Source organism: Microchirus variegatus (genome assembly GCF_963457635.1).
Source record: "Microchirus variegatus genome assembly, chromosome: 20".
NCBI classification, from domain to species: Eukaryota; Metazoa; Chordata; class Actinopteri; order Pleuronectiformes; family Soleidae; genus Microchirus; species Microchirus variegatus.
Window position 1 is genome coordinate 15,091,488 of NC_139821.1, and position 18,453 is coordinate 15,109,940.

The window sequence follows — 18,453 nt, forward strand, 5'->3', positions numbered from 1 at the left end:
AATTTGTATACCTTTTATTTGCAACACATTTAAGTTTGAAAATATGAATTGCATGTATATATATAGGGTATATATATATGTGAGATTCCAAATGTGTGCAGATGACTCCTTCAGCTGTTAGTTGTTATTTTTATTATCATCAGATGGACAAATCCGCTTGGCTCTGCAATACCCGGCGGCGCCTGTTGGTGTCGCCAGCTGCACGGACTCTCTGCCGGACCGTGAGACATGTGGCTGAGACTTTCTGAAAGCTCCACTCCGTTTTTAGCCAGAAACACTTCCCAGATAGTGCGAGTCGTCAACATTTTCATAGCAGGGGTTTGGACGGTTAAAAATATTATTTAAAAGGTGCATACCAGCCGCAGTTGCACTAAAAGGTGAGTAACAATTGTCGCTGCTGGCTAACAGGAGCTAATAGCTAGCAAGCTAAAAGCGACGCAGACAGGTGCTGTTGTTCAATGCAGCTAGCTTTCAGCTAAATTTGCTTAGCCAACCAGCTAACTCATGACCTTCAGTGTAATCGCCGCTGCTAATATTAGACGCTATTTAGCCGTGTTTGCTTCCGTGCTAACTACAACCAGCTAGCGCGTATGTTGCGGTGTTTTTAGCTAGCAGTAGCTGTCTGGTAAAGCAACAACAACCATGTTGTCACCGTCGTGTTGGCACTGGTTGGTCAAGTTGGTGCTAATGTTCTGCCCTCAGGAGCCAGGCCGTATCTGCCCCAAACAACTATCCACACATAAACTCAGCTGCTACTAACAACAGTCACTTCATCTGATAGAAGTTAACACAATGCTCGTAATGCACCGTTAGGCCAGAGCTCAGTTGAGGATATCAGAATAACAAGTTAGCCGGTAGTGTTAAATGAATAGCTAAAGTCCATCGAATAACTGAGTGAGATGACAGATTGAGCACAAGGCGAGAGACTGATGGCTTGTGTTGACTTGGTTTATTTTAAGTGTTTTGAAATGAGACCCGTTGGTTTCTCTCCCTTCGCAGTGGCTGTGATTTGAGTATGTTGTGTAGACTTGGACACATTTCAAAACAATTAAAGTGGACTAAACCACGAACTCAGCCATGGGAGGATTTGAGTCTGGGGCATAGGACCAATCTGCTCATTGTTTGCTCGCTGCAGAGGCCTGATGGCGTGTAGGAGTTATGTTACTTCAACTATAATAGTGAAGGTAAATGATGAGTGTGCCGTCTGGATCACAGAAACCTAAAATCACAACTAATCAGATCATTCAGTCTTTACCTGATCCCCATGTTATCAGCCATTGCTGTTTCAGTAAAATTAGTGGGTTTTAAATGGAAAACACTTTCTCATTCACTTGTAGAATTTGCTGCATCACAAGAACGATTCAGGCTACAGTACTGAGCATTACTCTAACAACATTTATGCACCAATGTGTGATAGAACATGCATTTCTGCACAACTTCTTTACTTTAAATGGAATACAGTTTTTGGCATAGTTACAATCCTATTTACAACAGCGCAGCAACACAACACAAAATGACAAGACCAAGTCAAGAAGCTGTAATTTGAATTTCGTTTATCTGTTATCAGATCACCATACTCAAATATTATATCATCAGCTACATTGTCATGCTTATCATGTCATGCCAATGGTTTGATTTTGTGCCCATTCATTCTGATGTTTTTACCTTATTTCTTGACTGTTTATACCTTGGTCAATAAAGGTTGGAATAAGTTGTAAAGGGTTACGTGCCATTTGCTGAAATGCCTTGGTTTGACACTAAGTGATACTGACATTTTTAATTTCCATTCTCATGCATATTTAGAGTTGTGCCAAAATTTCCTGCCGTGCTTTTACAATAAAATTTAATAAGGCTAAAGAAAGACGATTATAAAGGAATCTCAACTCCTGTTTTTGAGCCTTGAGGTTCAAGACTTGCCAGAGTTATCACCTGCATCTGCTGTCCACACATTCACATCCAGACAATTAGTATATCACCTTCCTCTATTACTGAATTATGTGACTAGTTCAGTTGCTTTTTATGTCCAGTCCTGCACTGTAACAAAGCAAGTCATGTTGATTTGTTTAGATTTTTTTAGTGTTAGGAGGGAAAGGCAGCCATACATGTTCTTCTCAAACATTCTTAATGCTGTCGACAAGTCAGTTACCGAACTTTTCAAATTGTATATTTGTTGATTGTTTTGTCCGCCTGTGCACATTAGCCAAGGTTGTGATATAGCAATAATGAAAATCTACCGAGACTGTAGCTGGGACTCTTACTGTAGGACTACATGTTGGAGAGGGATTTATCTGCATGCAACCTACAATGTAGTTTATGTAATAAAAAGAGATGGAATATTGACTGTTGACAGATTCAGGGGTATTACCTTGACGAATATGCACTTATTGTTGAAAAGTTGGATTCTCATCTTTGTTAACATGTGATACCTTTATCATTTCCACCTCTCTACATATCCTACCACAATTAAAAGATACATTTAGATGCCTGGCTTTGCAAAACAAGTGTGCCTCATATACTGTAGATACCCAGATACGTTCAGGTTGCTATCCAACTCACAGCTTATGCACACTCAGTGCTTTGGCTCCTTGACACACATTGGCACAACGCAATTCTGCTGCTTCTGTGAGGCAGAAAGTATTATCTGCTGTGTGTGCATGTGGCACTGAAATCTGGGTTTTGTAGAACTATGCATGTTGGCATTTATCAGTTAACCAGTACCATTCAACCAATGCCGCTTACTGCAGGTGCCATTTGCAGGAAGCTAAGCAGTATAACGCACGTTTACCGCTCTCCTGTCACAGTGTCCATTTCTGTTTTGTCTGAATTTTTACCTGAATAGCAGAGCTTATTGTTTCTTAGTGTAGGGATGGACTCTAAAACCAAGCATCAAATCAACCCTGGGGCTAAACAATTAAAGACTGTAAAATGAACAAGCTTTCTCATTGCTGATACAGCTTTGGAGAAATTAAGAAGCTAGATTTACTATTTGTCATGGCAAGTGTGCTTACAGTATAACTACTTTGCCAATGCTTATTATTAAAGGTGCATATTTTAAATGCAAGGGCAAGAATTTACAATGTGCAAACATGTTTTTGTTTAGTCGATTACCTACAGACAGAGACATTTATCATTTACCACATTTTCCACGGCCTCACTCATAGTTCATGTGTCATTGCCTAAGGTATTTTACCATATATATATATATATATGAGGAGCCCGGAGTGTATACTAAGAGTCAAATTACACAGACATGGGTTTATAGTGTCGAATCATTAGCCGGCTGATTCCTGAGTGTGTTCATAAATTCATTCGGAAACGGTCAGAGCATTGTAAGTACTGCTGTTAAGAGATTCTGTTTCAGTTTCAGGTCACCCAGTGTAGGGGACTGATTTTGAAAATCAAGGGCAGTAAAAATCTATAGCTGTGTAAATTCAATATATGTGTGTGTATATTTAAGTTTGTGGATGGTAGGAAGACTAGGAATAGCGCTTGACTCGGTACTAACTATTCACATCCATCCATCCATTATCTACTGCTTTATCCTCCACATGAGGGTCGCGGGGGGTGCTGTGCCATCTCAGTTGACATAGGGCGATAGGTGGGGTACAACCTGGCCAGTTCGCCAGTCCATCACAGACAAACAACCATTCACTCACACACCTAATTTACCTTGTCCAATTTACCTAATCCCCATATTGTATGTTTTTGGACTGTGAAAGGAAGCCGGAGAACCCGGAGAAAACCCACGCACACCCAGGGATAACATGCAGAAAGGCCCCTACTATCCACATCCAGAGCACAAATTAGTAAATGCAGGAGAAACTTTTCTCACAACATTTTATTCCATCTGGAGCCAGAACTCCACAAAGCCTCCCTCATGTAGGTTTGCTGTAGCTGCTGCGGCTGCCTTTGTACACAACAGAGACCTGTACAAAACAAGTGATTTTGTCAGTCACGGTCATATGCTAATATGGTAGGCAACCTTACAAGCACCATCTGCTGGATCTGAAGGGTTACTACTTCAAATGGTCTATGAGACTGCAGCCAGGCATTTCAAACTGAAAATTACAGCTCAAATGTGAAATTATTGAAATACAATTTAGAATTTTAATAAAAAATTGACATTCCTAAATATTTGTCATGCTGCAGTTTTAGTTCCCTGTTCAACTAGTTCCTAATCTTCTCTCCTTTTTTCCTCTCTTCTTTTCTCTGTTTTAGTTGTGATTGGGACAGCCCAGGGCCAGACATGACTGGAGCTGAAAGTAGTGAGTTATTTCTGTGATCCATGTTTTCCAAATTCCAAATTCAAATGGTCTTATTGGAAAATATGTCTTAATATTTCTGTTGTAATTAACAAATATCCCCTCTTCTGTATTTGTAGGCGGTCAGGGCCCGTCAGATGGGGCGGATACTGAGGAGGCGGAGAAGTGTCCTATCTGTTTAGGCATCCTGGCTGGAAGCGAGCTTGCCATGCCTGACAGCTGCTGCCACGTCTTCTGCCTCAGATGTCTTGTCACATGGGCAGAGGTAATGCTCAATGCTGCTATGCATGTGAAGTACAGTGCTGTGTGTTTGGACTAAAAGCATCAGTTTAGTGGCAGATATTTTGTTTATTTCACTGTTTATTAGAATGCAGCATGTGCTTCTAATAATGACATTACATCTGTGTCTGTCAAAATTATGCTCATGAATTCATACCCTGTGAATTGTCAAGTCGGTTTTATTTTCACCACAAATTTAACTCCAAAGAGCTTAAAATAATTGGTATGTCTTTATTTTGAAGTTACAGATGGCTCCGTCCTGTCCAGTGGACAGAAGACCTTTCTCTCATGTTTACAGATGGGATGGGAATCTCCGCTGTGTGGAGGTTAGTCTGGATTATACCAGCGTTTTTTTCGGGGTTTTTTTGAGCATATGACGGCTGCATTACAAAGCAGGTCATTAGCTGTTAGGGCTGTCCATTTTTGAATGAATATTAAGTCTTTGTCGACCCATTACCCATCAGCTAAGCTCTAAGTTAACTGATTTGTTCAGTAACTTATGAGCTGTAGTACTTAACCAGAAGTACTTCAACACCTGGCTTTCAGGTGCTTTAGTGTCTTTATTGTCTGCTTGTTGAGCAAAGAGAGAATGGAAACAGGTCAAGCTGAACTTCAAGCTTCACACAGTCTGTGTGTTTTAGATATATATTTTGACTCAACTCAACTCAAATTGATTTTTATGGTTTGAACTTGAACTTTCCCAATGTTCGAATGGATATACCAATTTTAGCTTAAAAAGTGTTAGCCCTGTTAACTGCTGGACTTTATTTTGTAATCCAACATATCTCAAAGAAATTTTACAATAAATTTAGCAAATGTTCTTATATATTTTTGAAATCTCACAATGCTGTCTGTGCAAAATATGTCTGAATGCTGGATGTCACTATATATGATTAGTCTGTTCATGGAAGGAGTATTTTAAAATTGACTTACAAATTTTATTTGTAGGGATGCACTGAAATGAAAATTGTTGGCCGAAACCGAAAATCAGGAAATACTTGGCCAAAAACCGAAAGACATTATTATGCCAATTCTGTTCCGTTTTTATTTTCTATGGCCCTGACTGTGTGTACTTACCTCACGAAAGTCAAGGCATTGCAATTGTGTATATTAATATACATGCTTCAAAGAATAAATCAATTAAGAATCTATGAAAATATTTCTGAGGATCTTATCGAACATATCAGACAACAAGCGTGCATGCTCCTCCGTCTCCAAGCGGGCTCTCCGTATCCAGCACAGCATGGATCATTTCTCGATGTGTAGCTTTATCCCTACATAATGATCTTTATGATGAGGATAGAGGACAGTTGCGACAAAGTGCAGTGGATCAGAGGGAATGTCACGGGTAGTTCATAATCTGCACTGTATGAAGCCAAGTTTCGATTTTGCGCAAAGAGACTAATAGGTGGCTGTTCCACCGTTATTGGTGTTCCAAACTAATCTTTGACAGACTCTAAAGCTAGGTTTATGGTCGCCATAGTGTGCCGGGCATGTGACAGAAATGATGTCATCATCTTGTGTCAGACCAGGCGTGTGAGCTCCAAAAGGCGCTAGGGCGTGCACCTCTGAATTTTTGTAACTTTGTCAGCTGCGGCGTGCACCAACTCTTAATTTTCAATGGAAGACTGGCCAAGCAAGTCCGCTTATATACGCATTTGTATGACTCTTGTGTCCGAGAACACAGAGCCTGGAGATTGGTACCACGTTACAAAAAACGAGTGGTGACCCAGGGGGAAAAGCCCTCCGGGTGATTCTGGTGGAGCTGGGATGTTTGTCCCAATACTTGAACCACAGAGAGACGGTCTGTCATTTTGAGACCAATGTAAGCGATATGCGTAAAGTTGTTGTTTACTACTGTTGCTAGGCGGCGGACGTTTATCCGGCAGCACAAGTTGAATATTTTGAATATATAGGTCATGAGCTGTCTGTAGAGCCCCGGGACACAGCATAATCAAGGCTTAAGCGGGAAAGACGGCCACGTGCTGGCATCAGTTTTTGCATGTGTTGCCGATACGTTTTGGTCGCCAAATTTTCAGTGCATCTCTAGTTATTTGTAATGATGTGGTTGTCATTTAACACAGAACTACAGATTTTTTTTCAATTTTTTTTTACGTTGTGTACCTTCTGCTGTCATTTAAGCACACAGAGCCGTGACTAACCTTTGTGTCAAAGTTTTTACCATAAAATGCGCATTGCTTTTGTCATTGTTATTTTAAGGTTCCTGTGAGGAAGCAAACAACTCAACCTGAAGCTGATAATTGTTGCTGTAGAAACCCTGAACAAAAAGTCTGTCTCAAGTGAGTGTTGAAATGTTTTGTGATTAAAGGATCATAACGGCTTACAGAAAGTGAAAGTATTTGATCAGTCACTATCAGGGAAAAGTACCAAAAGCTTTATTTTTCAGTCTTACTAACTCAGAAAGTATGAAATCATGTTTTGCGAAAGCAATCTCAGAACAATTATAATTGTATTATTGTTTTCAGAAACAAATCTGCCAGAAGATTAAGATGGCAAAAGTCTGAGAGGACAGCAGATGCCAAAACAAAAGGACTTGTGAGGAAATGTAAGTTACAAACCATTTTACCTTAAGAAATCTGTTACCTACTCCATTTCTTCAGTGAGGTCTAATATGTAAATGTCCGTTGCAGGTAACGATGAGGACCCCTCCTCTTTGAGCAGAAAAAAGGTTAATTCTCTCATGTGCCCATTGGTTGGTATTTGCTTCAATTTAATCCTCCATCCAATCTCATCAGTTTTCAATTTCTCTCCAGGTTAGAGGGACAGAGTGCTGTGCTTGGTCACCGTCTCCCTGTGTCTCAATAACAACCACATCAACACAGGACCTGTAAGGCATACACCCCTCAATGAGTTTTTTAAAATTCTAGTAAATTATGACATGTACAGTAATACACGATAATGTTTTCTTGTCCTGTAGTGTGACAAGTAACTGTGGTACTGCCTTTTAGCTGTAAAACGGTCATAATAGTCTGGTTTACAATGAAATCACCAGGTCAGGAGAAGCTATGATCATTGATCATCAATGCATTGGTCTGTAGCTTGTAATTTCCTTTCACATTATGCAAAATAAAAAATTTTCTGAAGAGAAAGTTACATCGCTTTGACAAAAATTGTGTTTTTAGAAGCAATTTATTTGTCACAGTCTGCTGTAGACGGACAACAAAATATGTTAAACATGGTACATCACCAGTGTGGGAAATATATCAGCTTTGCTTAATGCTTTCTAAAAATATATATTTATCTCTATATTTTTTGCTTTAATGTTTTTCTTTCAAAATAATGAATATTATATTTTTGCTCTTTGTACTCCTGTATTAAACCTTTACTTTTGTAATGGTTCCTGACTAGTGTGAATAGTGACTGGCCTACTGGGATTACTTTGACCCCTGCATATTTCTAATAATTATTGTTACTACTACCTACTTCAATACCCTTATGTTTCACATGCAATTTTCTATGTAGCTCTGTACGGTAAGGGAAAAATATCATAATATGTTAAGAAGGCCACCTGCTGGTTTGCATGGTACACTGCGTCCAAAGGTCTTTCCTTGCTGTTTGAGCATACTGTTAAATATATTCCATATAGTCCTCTGCATATTTGGTGGGTGCTTCATAAAATAATAACTTGTTTTTATTATCCTGCAGTGCGGAGTCTATTTGGATGACAGAGGACATACCTTATGACACTGATTTTGCCAAGTGCAAACCCCAGATGCAGGGCTGTCCATGGCTGTCCTGTGCTGCTGCCATCCCTGCTAATGGCACCTCAAGGTAATAAATAAACCCCACCTGACTGCCATTAAGACTTTATTTTCCTAACTTGCAAGTCTCATCATCTCCCCCGAGCACCACAGAATACATTTAACAGCTGTTTTTACAGGCTGTGGGGACCCCTTAAACATGATGACTAAACTGAACTTGATAGTTAGAAATCCAAGTTCAGAGCATTCCTTTCCTTTGTGAGCAACACTGATCTGACAGGAATAATTTCTGTCTAGGTCTGTGGCTGTACCATGTCTTACCATTCAAAATAATACTGACATCCATTTTTGCATGATATCATAACATAAACCTTATAGCTGCATGTTGACTTATTGCTGCCATAATGTGTGACATGGGGGACCATAGGGCATCATCTCCACTACAACACAGATGAGGTTCAAAGCCATTAAAGCTGCAAAGGATCGACAACGTTGTTGCTAAAAAAAATGGCTAGTTCTCTGTAGCATGGTATAGAAGAGTTCTATTTTGCAGGGTAACACACAGTGAGGTGACTTAACCTTATGGAAACAGAGCTTTGAGGAACAGCTATGAGATGCATTCAAGAAACTCCATAACACTTGTCACTTCTATAAAAAGGCTTTCTGCTCATATGGCCCAACTCTATTCCTATCTGATCTGATCTCATACTGTAGACACTACAAAACACGATTCTCTTTCTGGACTGTGGTGTTTGTCCATGACTCGAGCCAATTACCATTGCGGTAAAACCAAATTCACCCAATCGGCTATGAGCTTAAGTCGCACATGATTTTTAATTCTTACAAGCAAAAAAGTTTTTTTGTTCAAACAAAATCAAGGTCAGGTCTATATTACTATTTCAGTCACTGATGGGAAATCTGAGAGTTATTTGTTACCATTTTGTGTTTTTTAGGCAGAGTTTCTATCCAGCCAGTTGCAGCCACACGTTTCCCTTTGGACTCGGCACACCTCCCTTCAGCCCCAGCTCACCCGTGGGCTCTGGGCATTTTGGTGAGTCACATCTGACACCTTAGGAGTTGAATGTGTTACTAATAGATTGTAAGAGTGTCTTAATGAATGTCATTGGAAAAACTTTGGTTTCTCATTTTCTCAAGTGCATGATTTAGTGGTTTTCTTTTGAGACACAGTGGACATATTTTGCCTAATTAATGAAGAGTTGCCAAAGTTGGTACACCCAAATTATTATTTTTTGGGATGTTTTATGAAAGTGACATGAAAAAATCAGCCGGAAAAAGACACATAATTGTGTCAGAGGGAAGCCTCTTCCCTCACAGATGATCTTTGGTGGAGCACAGACACCCTCAAAACATTTCTCCTACAATGTTTCCATCACCAAAAAATAACAAGATGCTTGCCGAATGTTGAATACACTTGTCAATCGTGTGCATATGATTTTAATTTGGACAGTTGGAAAACATTGGCTAGTTAAGATGTGATAGACTGCCTGTCTATGTGGATGTAATTGTCCTGCACAGATTCTCAATTTTTCACCATGAATTGAAGTTTCACATGTGCACACAAACTATTTAAAATACCCTATATATGTGCTATAGACTGGCATAAAGGAGACTAAGCAAATCATTGATGGATATGTAAATACAATTACTGATGTAGTTTTTCTCCCCCAGTATTTGAAGGTGTCGTCTGTGCCATCACATGTCCCAAAGGGGGAGAGAAGAGAGGCAGTCGAGCCTCAACCTCCAAAGCTTCCACCAAAGGGGCTGATTCTTTACCAACCAGAAGGTCTGGACGCAACAGCAAAACCCAGGAAGAGACTCCGGCATCTGACCCATCACCTCCTCAATCAAGTTCATCAGACTCTGATTCGTCGACCAACCAGTCCGCCAAGCCGACTAAAACTTCTCAAGCACCAGCCAAGAGGAAGGGCAAACAGGTAATAAACCGAAAGGCGAGTGGCAAGCGGAAAGCCCAAACAAGAAAAAAACGCTCTCCCGAATTTGTTAGCAGCCCAGCAGCAACTGAAGAGGAGGACGAGGGCGATGGCGGTGACAATGTGGAGGAGGAAAAAAGAGACAATGAGCAGGACACAAATGAATCCGAGCAGCAGCAATCTGATGCTGAAGGAAGCCTTACTGCAGATCAGGACCATCTTAACAGTCCTGATATGGGAGAAAGTTCAGGACTTTTGAGTAATGATATGGGACAGGACACCGATGAGACCCAGGAACCACCCAATGAACAAGTAATTAAGCCAGAGGAAGATGATAAGGACCCGTCCTGTCCTTCAGATTCACCTGCTCATAGCCCTAATTCATGCTCTGAAAGCAATCAGGACAAAATAGAGGAGGAGGATGACGTGGAGGCGGTGGAGGAGGAGGAGGAGGAGGAGGAGGAGGAGAAGCCATCCAGTCCCTTTGAATCTGGAGACAAGGACTCTGAGAAAAGAGCCTCTCTATCACCCCCTGACTCTGAACATGCTCTGCTGGAAGACCCGATATCTCCCCATTGTGATGAGCAAAAGGATCGGGATGTTGACATGGTCATTTGTGCAGAGTCGGTTGAAGCAGATAATGAAGAATCTTTGCAAGAAGTACAAGCCGAATCATGTGAGAACTTGGTCCAGACTGGTTCCCCTCCTGCTGGTGAGTTAGAGGAATGTGTAACTGACCCTGAGGCAAAAGCTGTTGAGGACAGCGATACAAAGAGGGCTGAATCAGAGGAGCCTTCAGTAGCTGATGGTTCTGTAGAAAGCATGGACCATCCATCTACGGATGACACTAATGTTGTCCCCATGGACTGCAGTTCGCCCACAAGTGAGCATGGTGCCGTTTTGGAACTGTCAAAGGAGAATGCTGATTCAGCTGCTGCAGGATCTCCTCCTTCAGAAAGCCAGGTGATCAAGAATGAGAGTTACGAGGGCCAACATGAGAGGGAAAAGAGCGAGGAGAGAAAGAATGGCAGGCAGCGCCGCTCCCGCTTCCACTCCCCAACCTCCACTTGGTCACCTAAGAAAGACTCTCGGCGAGAGCCATCCAGGCACTCACGCTCACGCTCAAGAGAGCGTGATGGCAGCCCACCCTCTAGCCGCTCTTCGCGGGCTCGCAGCAGAGACAGAGACCGGGATCGTGACCGTGACTGTGATGGAGAGAGAGACCATTCTAGGAGGGAGCGTAGTCGTGAGAGGAGGAGAAGACGATCAAGGAGTCGCTCTAGATCCAGGTCCCGATCTCGGTCTAGGTCTCGATCCAGAACAAGGTCATACAGACGGGGTCCCAGCCCTGAATATCCAACATCCAGAGAGCAGTCTCCGCAGAGGAGGGAGCGTCGAGGTGGGTGGAGGTCGGGTCAGGGCAGTGGGTCTGGTGGTGAAGGGCGGAGGTATCACGGAGGCGCTGGCCGCTTTGAAAATGGTGTGCCTTCTGAAGGTTCCCCAGAACGCCAGGGCTGGTCAGAAAATCCTGACTGGGTCACAGAAAAGACTACTGAAGCTGAGAGCAAGACCCGGGACTTTGGCTTTAGTGGTGGCTCACGCTGGGAAGACAACCGCAGCAGTGGTGGGAATAAGGGAGAGTCACGTGGCCGGGGTGGCAGAGGTGCAGGGCGTGGTGGTGGTAATAGGAGCTTTTACACCCAGCAGGAAGAGACATCTGACAACCGCTGGCAGCCCAGAAACAACTTCTCAGGTACAGGCAATAATTCAGGGAATGATGCATACAGTCGCTTCAATGAAAACAGGGGTGGTGGCCGGAGGAAAGAGTCAGATGATTCCATGCTCGACCGCTCGGGATGGTCCTCGGCCTCCAGCTGGGCTGTCAGGAGGACACTACCTGCTGACGTTCAGGACTATTACTCCAAGAAGGAGAGAGGTGGACCGGGAGCCTGGGACCGATTAAAGGAAGAGCAGCCAGCTGCAGTAGCAGGTGAATTCTCTTCAGTTTTTCTCATTACTGTGAAAAAACAGCTTTATGTTAAGTTATTTCTTGTCAGAAACACTACTGTTGCTGTTTGAGAAAATGTTTAAAAACGGTATGACATGAATCCACATTCAAAGTATATTTGATACCAAAAGAAAATGTAAATTTAATGCTGTAATGCAACTGTTACCAGGCACAAAAAGTTAAAAATATATATTTTTGTGTGTTTTTAGAGGAAACTGACGACTTTGAAGTTGTTCATTTATACCTTTTGAAGGTCTTGCGTACTTGCGTCAATTACTTGTTTGAATCTACATGTTCTGCTTGAACCATTAACACCTTCATTCAAGTGCACATGTTATTAATGAATGGATTAATTAAAATATATTTGTACTTGTACAAATATAGTCCTCTGAATCAACTGTCAAACTTCAAACATTACAGTTAATGCATTGTTACTGCCAAACACTTCTCTAAATACAAAATTCTTTCATTTGCAGATCCCCCTAAAAGTGAGCCCCCTCCCCAGGCAGTCCCAGGTAACGCTCCGGTGCCTGTGATGAACGTGCCTCCTCCTCATCCTCCTCAGCTGAATGTTCTTCACCATCACTACCCCATGCAGGGCCCACGAGGAGCCCTGCCTGTCAGCTTGCAGCCTGCTGCACCATACGCCATGCCTCCTCCAGTCCCTGTGCATCTCCACCCTGCTGTGCCACTGCTTCAGGTGCCTGCTGTTGGCGCTCAGGGCCTCCCACCTCCTCCCCCACCGCCTCCACCCATGCAGCAAGGCAGCCTGACTGCAGCAGCCCAGCCTGATCCCCACATGACTCAGGTATGGTAAATTGTGGTGAATTGACTATATGTCATTCCCTGGTTTTCAATCAGTCAGCCTAACTATTTCCGGTGAGCTGTCAGCCAAACCTGCAGGTACCAAGTTACCAAGAGTATTCACACAGATAGATGCTCCAGTGCTTATGACACTTAAAATGAAATACCTTTTTAATTTTATGCCATGTTGAATCCCTTGGAGCTAACTACTAAAAACGAGGTAAAAGTTGGGTCTATATCACCAATGTTACCTTTAAAAGTCCAAGTTTCCCATTAGTGATGACCAGAAGTTAAGGGGCTGGCTTCTATTTAACGCAAGTTGTAGGTGATGCTCAGTGCATAAAGTCCATTAAAGGTTGAAGAAGAACATTTTAAAATACATGAGTGCTGTATGTAAACTTACCACAAACCCTTTTAAATCCTGGTTTTCCTTAGATGGTCGGCACCATGGTGGGTTATGGCAAACCTGCCCTGCTTCCCACTCCTACCAAAGCTGGTGGAGTGACCCAGGGACAGACGGCACCAAGCCAAGTGCTACCATCCTCTACAACTCGGTATGGTCATCACAAGGCTCAACCCGACAGCTCTAAAAAGGAAAAGGTAACTTTGAAGTAATGTCATGTTTTTCTGTCCCTCATTTTCATCCTCAAGACATCTAACATAACTGTCACTGTTGTAGAAACAACAGATCCAAGAGAAAGCTGTAAATGAAGTGAAGACAGCCATTAAACCTTACTACCAAAAGAAGGAAATCACCAAGGAGGAGTACAAGGAGATTGTCCGCAAGGCAGTAGAGAAGGTGAGCGCTTCTTTTTCTTAATGTCTGGAAGCGTGTCATCATTTGCAACAATTACATTTGCTCCATCTGTGAAATTCAAACACATCCTGCGCCTTCTTATCCTGAAGGGCTGTGTTGGATAATGTGTTGTCTCTGTTAAATTAAAATATTGCTGTTTAATTGAACCAGTGCAGTGCCCGTAGGAAGTATGCATCCTATAGTGGGAGCTGAAGAATATTTTTTCAGTTATGGTAATGCTTGATAAGGAACGTAAAGGCTAACAGAATACAAACACTGTGCAACCTCATGAGGCACAACGCAAATGTTTTAATTTTTCATTTTTCATTAGCATTAGCTTAGCTAGCTGTTGTGACTGTCAGCCACGCTAGTAAAAATGAAAACATTTGTGTTGTGCCTAATGAGGTTGCCCAGTGTTTGTGTTATGTTATGTTAGCCCTACGCTAATACTAATCGTAGCCTCGCTAGTTTACCTTTGGAAACAGGTTCGCCAAGTTAGCCGCGAAGTAGTAGCATGCGAATGCAAAATAAATATGTGCTCACGTATTGGTGAATGGACACTTCGTCGTAACACCATGTTCTGTGTTGAACCTTGTGAAAATGCCTCTTCACTCCCACCTCCCTGCTCCAGACAGCACAGCTGCTGCTGATGAACTGCCACCAGTCTGATGTAGTGTGATAAATCAGTGAAAATTAGAAAATCAAGGATGCACACCATCGGCCAAACTCAACCCATATCCAAAGTCTTTGGGCGATCTAACAGTCAGCAAAATATGCCTGTCACAGACACAGAGACGCAACTTGCTTTATAGATGTTATGTCCAACCTCAGTTTGCTCAAGCTCCCTCCCTAACCCTAACCCTCAGGCAAAGTAAAACATGGGGCATAGTAAGGAATAATTTGCTATGTTGTGTGCAGTTCTCTTATGGATGAATTTATGAACCAATTTCACTGTTAACCATGGTTAAAAACAATGGTGTGAAAGCTTTAGTCAAGCATATTTCTATGAACAACAGTAGCACAGTTCCTGCAGGTGTAACTGGCAGAACATAAGTCTGCTGCACCAATAACAAGATAACGATGTAAAGCAACAGCAGCAAAGCAGGAAAATGAGCGTTGCTCTTAACACTCTCCATAATGACATATAATATGTCAAAGTGGCAATGAATTATAATCCTAAAACAGTATAAAATTATGTTTTTCCCTTCAGAGTGTAATCATGCCATCAAAATATGATCGTCTTGACATGTTATTTTCTTGAAATGTATCAGAATGAATCCACAACATCTCCACTGTTCACTCCATCTGCCTTTTGTTAGTGTTGCGCATTTAATGACAGTAACTGCCATCAGGTGGAGCTGAAAAGGTGTCATTGAAATGGAGATTGTAAGTTGTACACGCAGACGTAACAACAAACACTTAAAATTTTTTACTCTTCCTTATGTTTAGGGATGGGGCCGATCCGATCCAGTATCGGTATCGGGTTCCGATACAGATGTAATTGACGGATTGGAAATCTCTGTAGTTGGATCGCAAATTTCCGATTCGTCTGTGCGTGTGTGTGTATGTGTCTGCTGAAATGTCTCCACAAGTGATTCCCTGACTGCTCTGCTAGCTGGCTGCAAAAAGTGTGCGTGCGTGCGTGCCGCCAGGGGTCTGTAAAGTCGCTGTAAACATTGTAAAAGTCGTACATATCATACTTGCTTGTATAAAGGAGTTTATTAAAGCCTTTTAATCAAAATGATGATAAAAACAATGATGATAATAATAATCAAGCAAACAGAGCATTCATATCGGAATATTATTGGAGTATCGGCAGCTATCTAAAGTCAGGTATCGGGATCGGATTGGAAGTGAAAAAAGGTGGATCGGTGCATCTCTACTTATGTTGTCCATTTTCTCTCGATCACACTCTTAAGTCCACCTGGGATTCCATATTTTCATTCATGTCCCACATGTGGTGCCAATACACAATGTTGTTTGTTTGACCCTTCACTCTGTTCCCCCCCCCCTCAGGTGTGTCACAGCAAGAGCGGTGAGGTGAACACCAGCAAGGTGGCCAACCTGGTGAAGGCCTACGTGGACAAATACAAGCACGCTCGCAAGAAGTGACCACCTGCTGTGCTGACGGCACAGCGACGCCCTCAGTTACCCATTCAGCTGCTCAAGTGCAATTTCCTCAAGCTGGAATTTGGCCTCCAAACTGAAAGTTGTTGGAGAGCCGGCATTTTCATTTTTTGATATCTGTACCTTTTATTGAACGATGAAGATTTTTTTCTATAGATTTTCATATTTTGCTAGGAAAGAATGACCCAATCAGAAATTATAATGCAAGAGCCCTTTATTTTGCATAGATCATGTGGCTTGGGAACTACTGTAAGGAGCGCAGGATGGGGGAGGGTGGGGGGTTGATACTTGTGATGCAATGCTCATTGAACAACATTAGTTCCTGTAGTAGAGAGCCTCTCCCAGGGTGCTGGCTGGTAAGAAAGATTTCTCCTCCATGGCACCATGATCACATAGCTTATTAACAGAATATTGTCAATGTTCTTTTTTGTTAATATCATATCATATTTCAGAGAAAAAGGCTAGTTTAAAAAAGAAAAAAGTGCATTGTCTCGATTAATCTGTGGTCCAACCATGGGCTGGAATCTGATGAGTGTGAATATAATTTTGTTTTGGTTGAAGAAATGCTAAATGGAATGGCCAGTCAGCAGTGACTGTGGTGCAGGTCCTGGGGAGGGGCTAATCAGATGAAACTGACCCCAACATCCTGCCTCAATGTGTAATAATAAATGTCAGTGCGAGAACATGAACTGTGCAACGTGTCCAGAGAGTAGTAAAATAAATTAGCTGCTTCCTGATGTTCTTTGTGTTTGTCAGAGGAAAACGCCTCCTTCTCTCGCTCACTGAGGGTCTGGCACCTTTTCTTTTTGTCTCCATCTTGCTTGGTTGCATCTCTCAACGGTCACCCTACAAACAGTGGCTCATACCATTTTGTGTGTACATTTTTTCTGCCTGTAAAAGGTCCAGTGTGTAACATTTGGAAGGTTCTAATGGCAGAAGTTGAATATACCACCTATAAGTGTGTAACTGCTTGAAAGTAATGTTTTCATAGCCTTGGTAAGGGGATGGGAGTGAGCAGTATTCTATTCTGCGGTCTCACCACTAGATGTCACTAATTCTTACACACTGGAACTTTAAACCATGATTATCCAATGAAATGACTCCCAGGCTTCAAGTCAAACCATGAAACCAAATGTTTCAGCATTGCATTACATAAGTACACAATAAACCTTGCTGTGATAAAGTGACAGCAAAATATTGAATTTAATACCTTTTTTTGATTGGGGCCAAATACACTCTGCGCGTCTATATCTAATAGTGTTAATAGCAGTGTTGATAGTTGTAGTTGGATACACTGAAAATGTGTTGAATTGAACTATTTGAGTAAGAGTTGCAATTATCGCTGTCCCAAGTGTATTTGGTGCTCATGTAAACTTGGTGTTAAATAATAATATTGTGATTTTGAATGGAAAAGTATGTGAAAATTGCTTTAAACAGTACAACCAAGGCCTTTCTACATGGAGTTTGCATGTTCTCCCCCATATTCTCTGGTTTCAAAAAACGATGGACTGGTGACGTATCCAGTGTGCACCCCGTCTTTCATCCCATGTCTGCACCAGCGGCGGATAGAAGATGAAAGAACACAACCAAGATGGATGGAGGTCTGTACAAAAACAGTGTTTATATTGGATGGGGAATTACAAGATAGTTTCATGTTCTCTGTGATATGTCGACATTCACAGGACACTCAGGGAGCAGAGCACATTTTGTCCACAGTCTAGATCTGACGTTCAATCAATCAGTTGTGTGGAATTGTGTTAAGACTGTCCGTTTATATTTGAAGATGTGGCAAATGTGTTGTCAGACAATAATCACTTATTTTGTTTAATAGATTAATTTTCCAACATATAGTACTGCAGTAAATTTAGAGTTCTTTTATCTCCCAAGTTCTTTGCATCCAAAATAAACTCTTCCCATCTTGGTTTGTTACCACTAGGGAGCAGTGTTGTCAAGGAAAAGAGATGAACGGGCTTAACTTCATGGATGAATCATCACAACCACACACTTCTGACCCTGTCTTGTCTTCAGTGGTTTGAGGTACAGAGTCACTGCATCAATGTTTTTGGTCTTTTTAAAACACGCAACATGTTTTGATGGACTCTGATCTATACAGACCACATTTCAAAGCTCTGTCCAGAGGGGGAAAAAGCAAAAAACAGTGGCTGTGCTGTAGTTTATCTGTGTGCTGGACACTTATCACAGGTTTGTTGCTCTGGGTTCATGTTCAAGGCCACAGGGGAAAGTGAAGGGGTGGAAAAAAAAAAAGGAAGCACACGTGTACTCTTATCTCTATGTACAGCCCTGATGCTTGATGTCTTTTATTTACATAAAATCGTGAAGGTTTTATTTTGTGCGTGTTAAAATTAGAAAGTTGTTAATTTAGTCAGAAGAGCAGCAAATTAATAGGGAATATAGGTTACTGAACTGTTTTTTTTCTCCCTCATAAACATGGTTTTAATACATTTAGCTGCCTCTGACCAGACATTAGAAGGTCCCACTCAGC

The 18,453-nt window shown here is 41.8% G+C and overlaps 1 protein-coding gene across 1 annotated transcript; it reads left to right on the forward strand.

Annotated features, from left to right (window-relative positions):
- Nucleotides 1-229: 229 nt before the first annotated feature.
- scaf11 (SR-related CTD-associated factor 11) lies at nt 230-16,248 on the forward strand. Its single transcript, XM_083907043.1, has 16 exons — nt 230-377; nt 4,219-4,265; nt 4,382-4,527; nt 4,784-4,867; nt 6,762-6,841; nt 7,028-7,107; nt 7,193-7,230; nt 7,316-7,389; nt 8,208-8,333; nt 9,217-9,314; nt 9,953-10,641; nt 10,699-12,205; nt 12,700-13,031; nt 13,463-13,627; nt 13,707-13,826; nt 15,840-16,248. Exons 2-16 carry the CDS (start codon nt 4,247-4,249, stop codon nt 15,933-15,935), a joined length of 3,654 nt encoding a protein of 1,217 aa, XP_083763169.1. The 5' UTR covers nt 230-377; nt 4,219-4,246; the 3' UTR covers nt 15,936-16,248.
- Nucleotides 16,249-18,453: the final 2,205 nt, after the last annotated feature.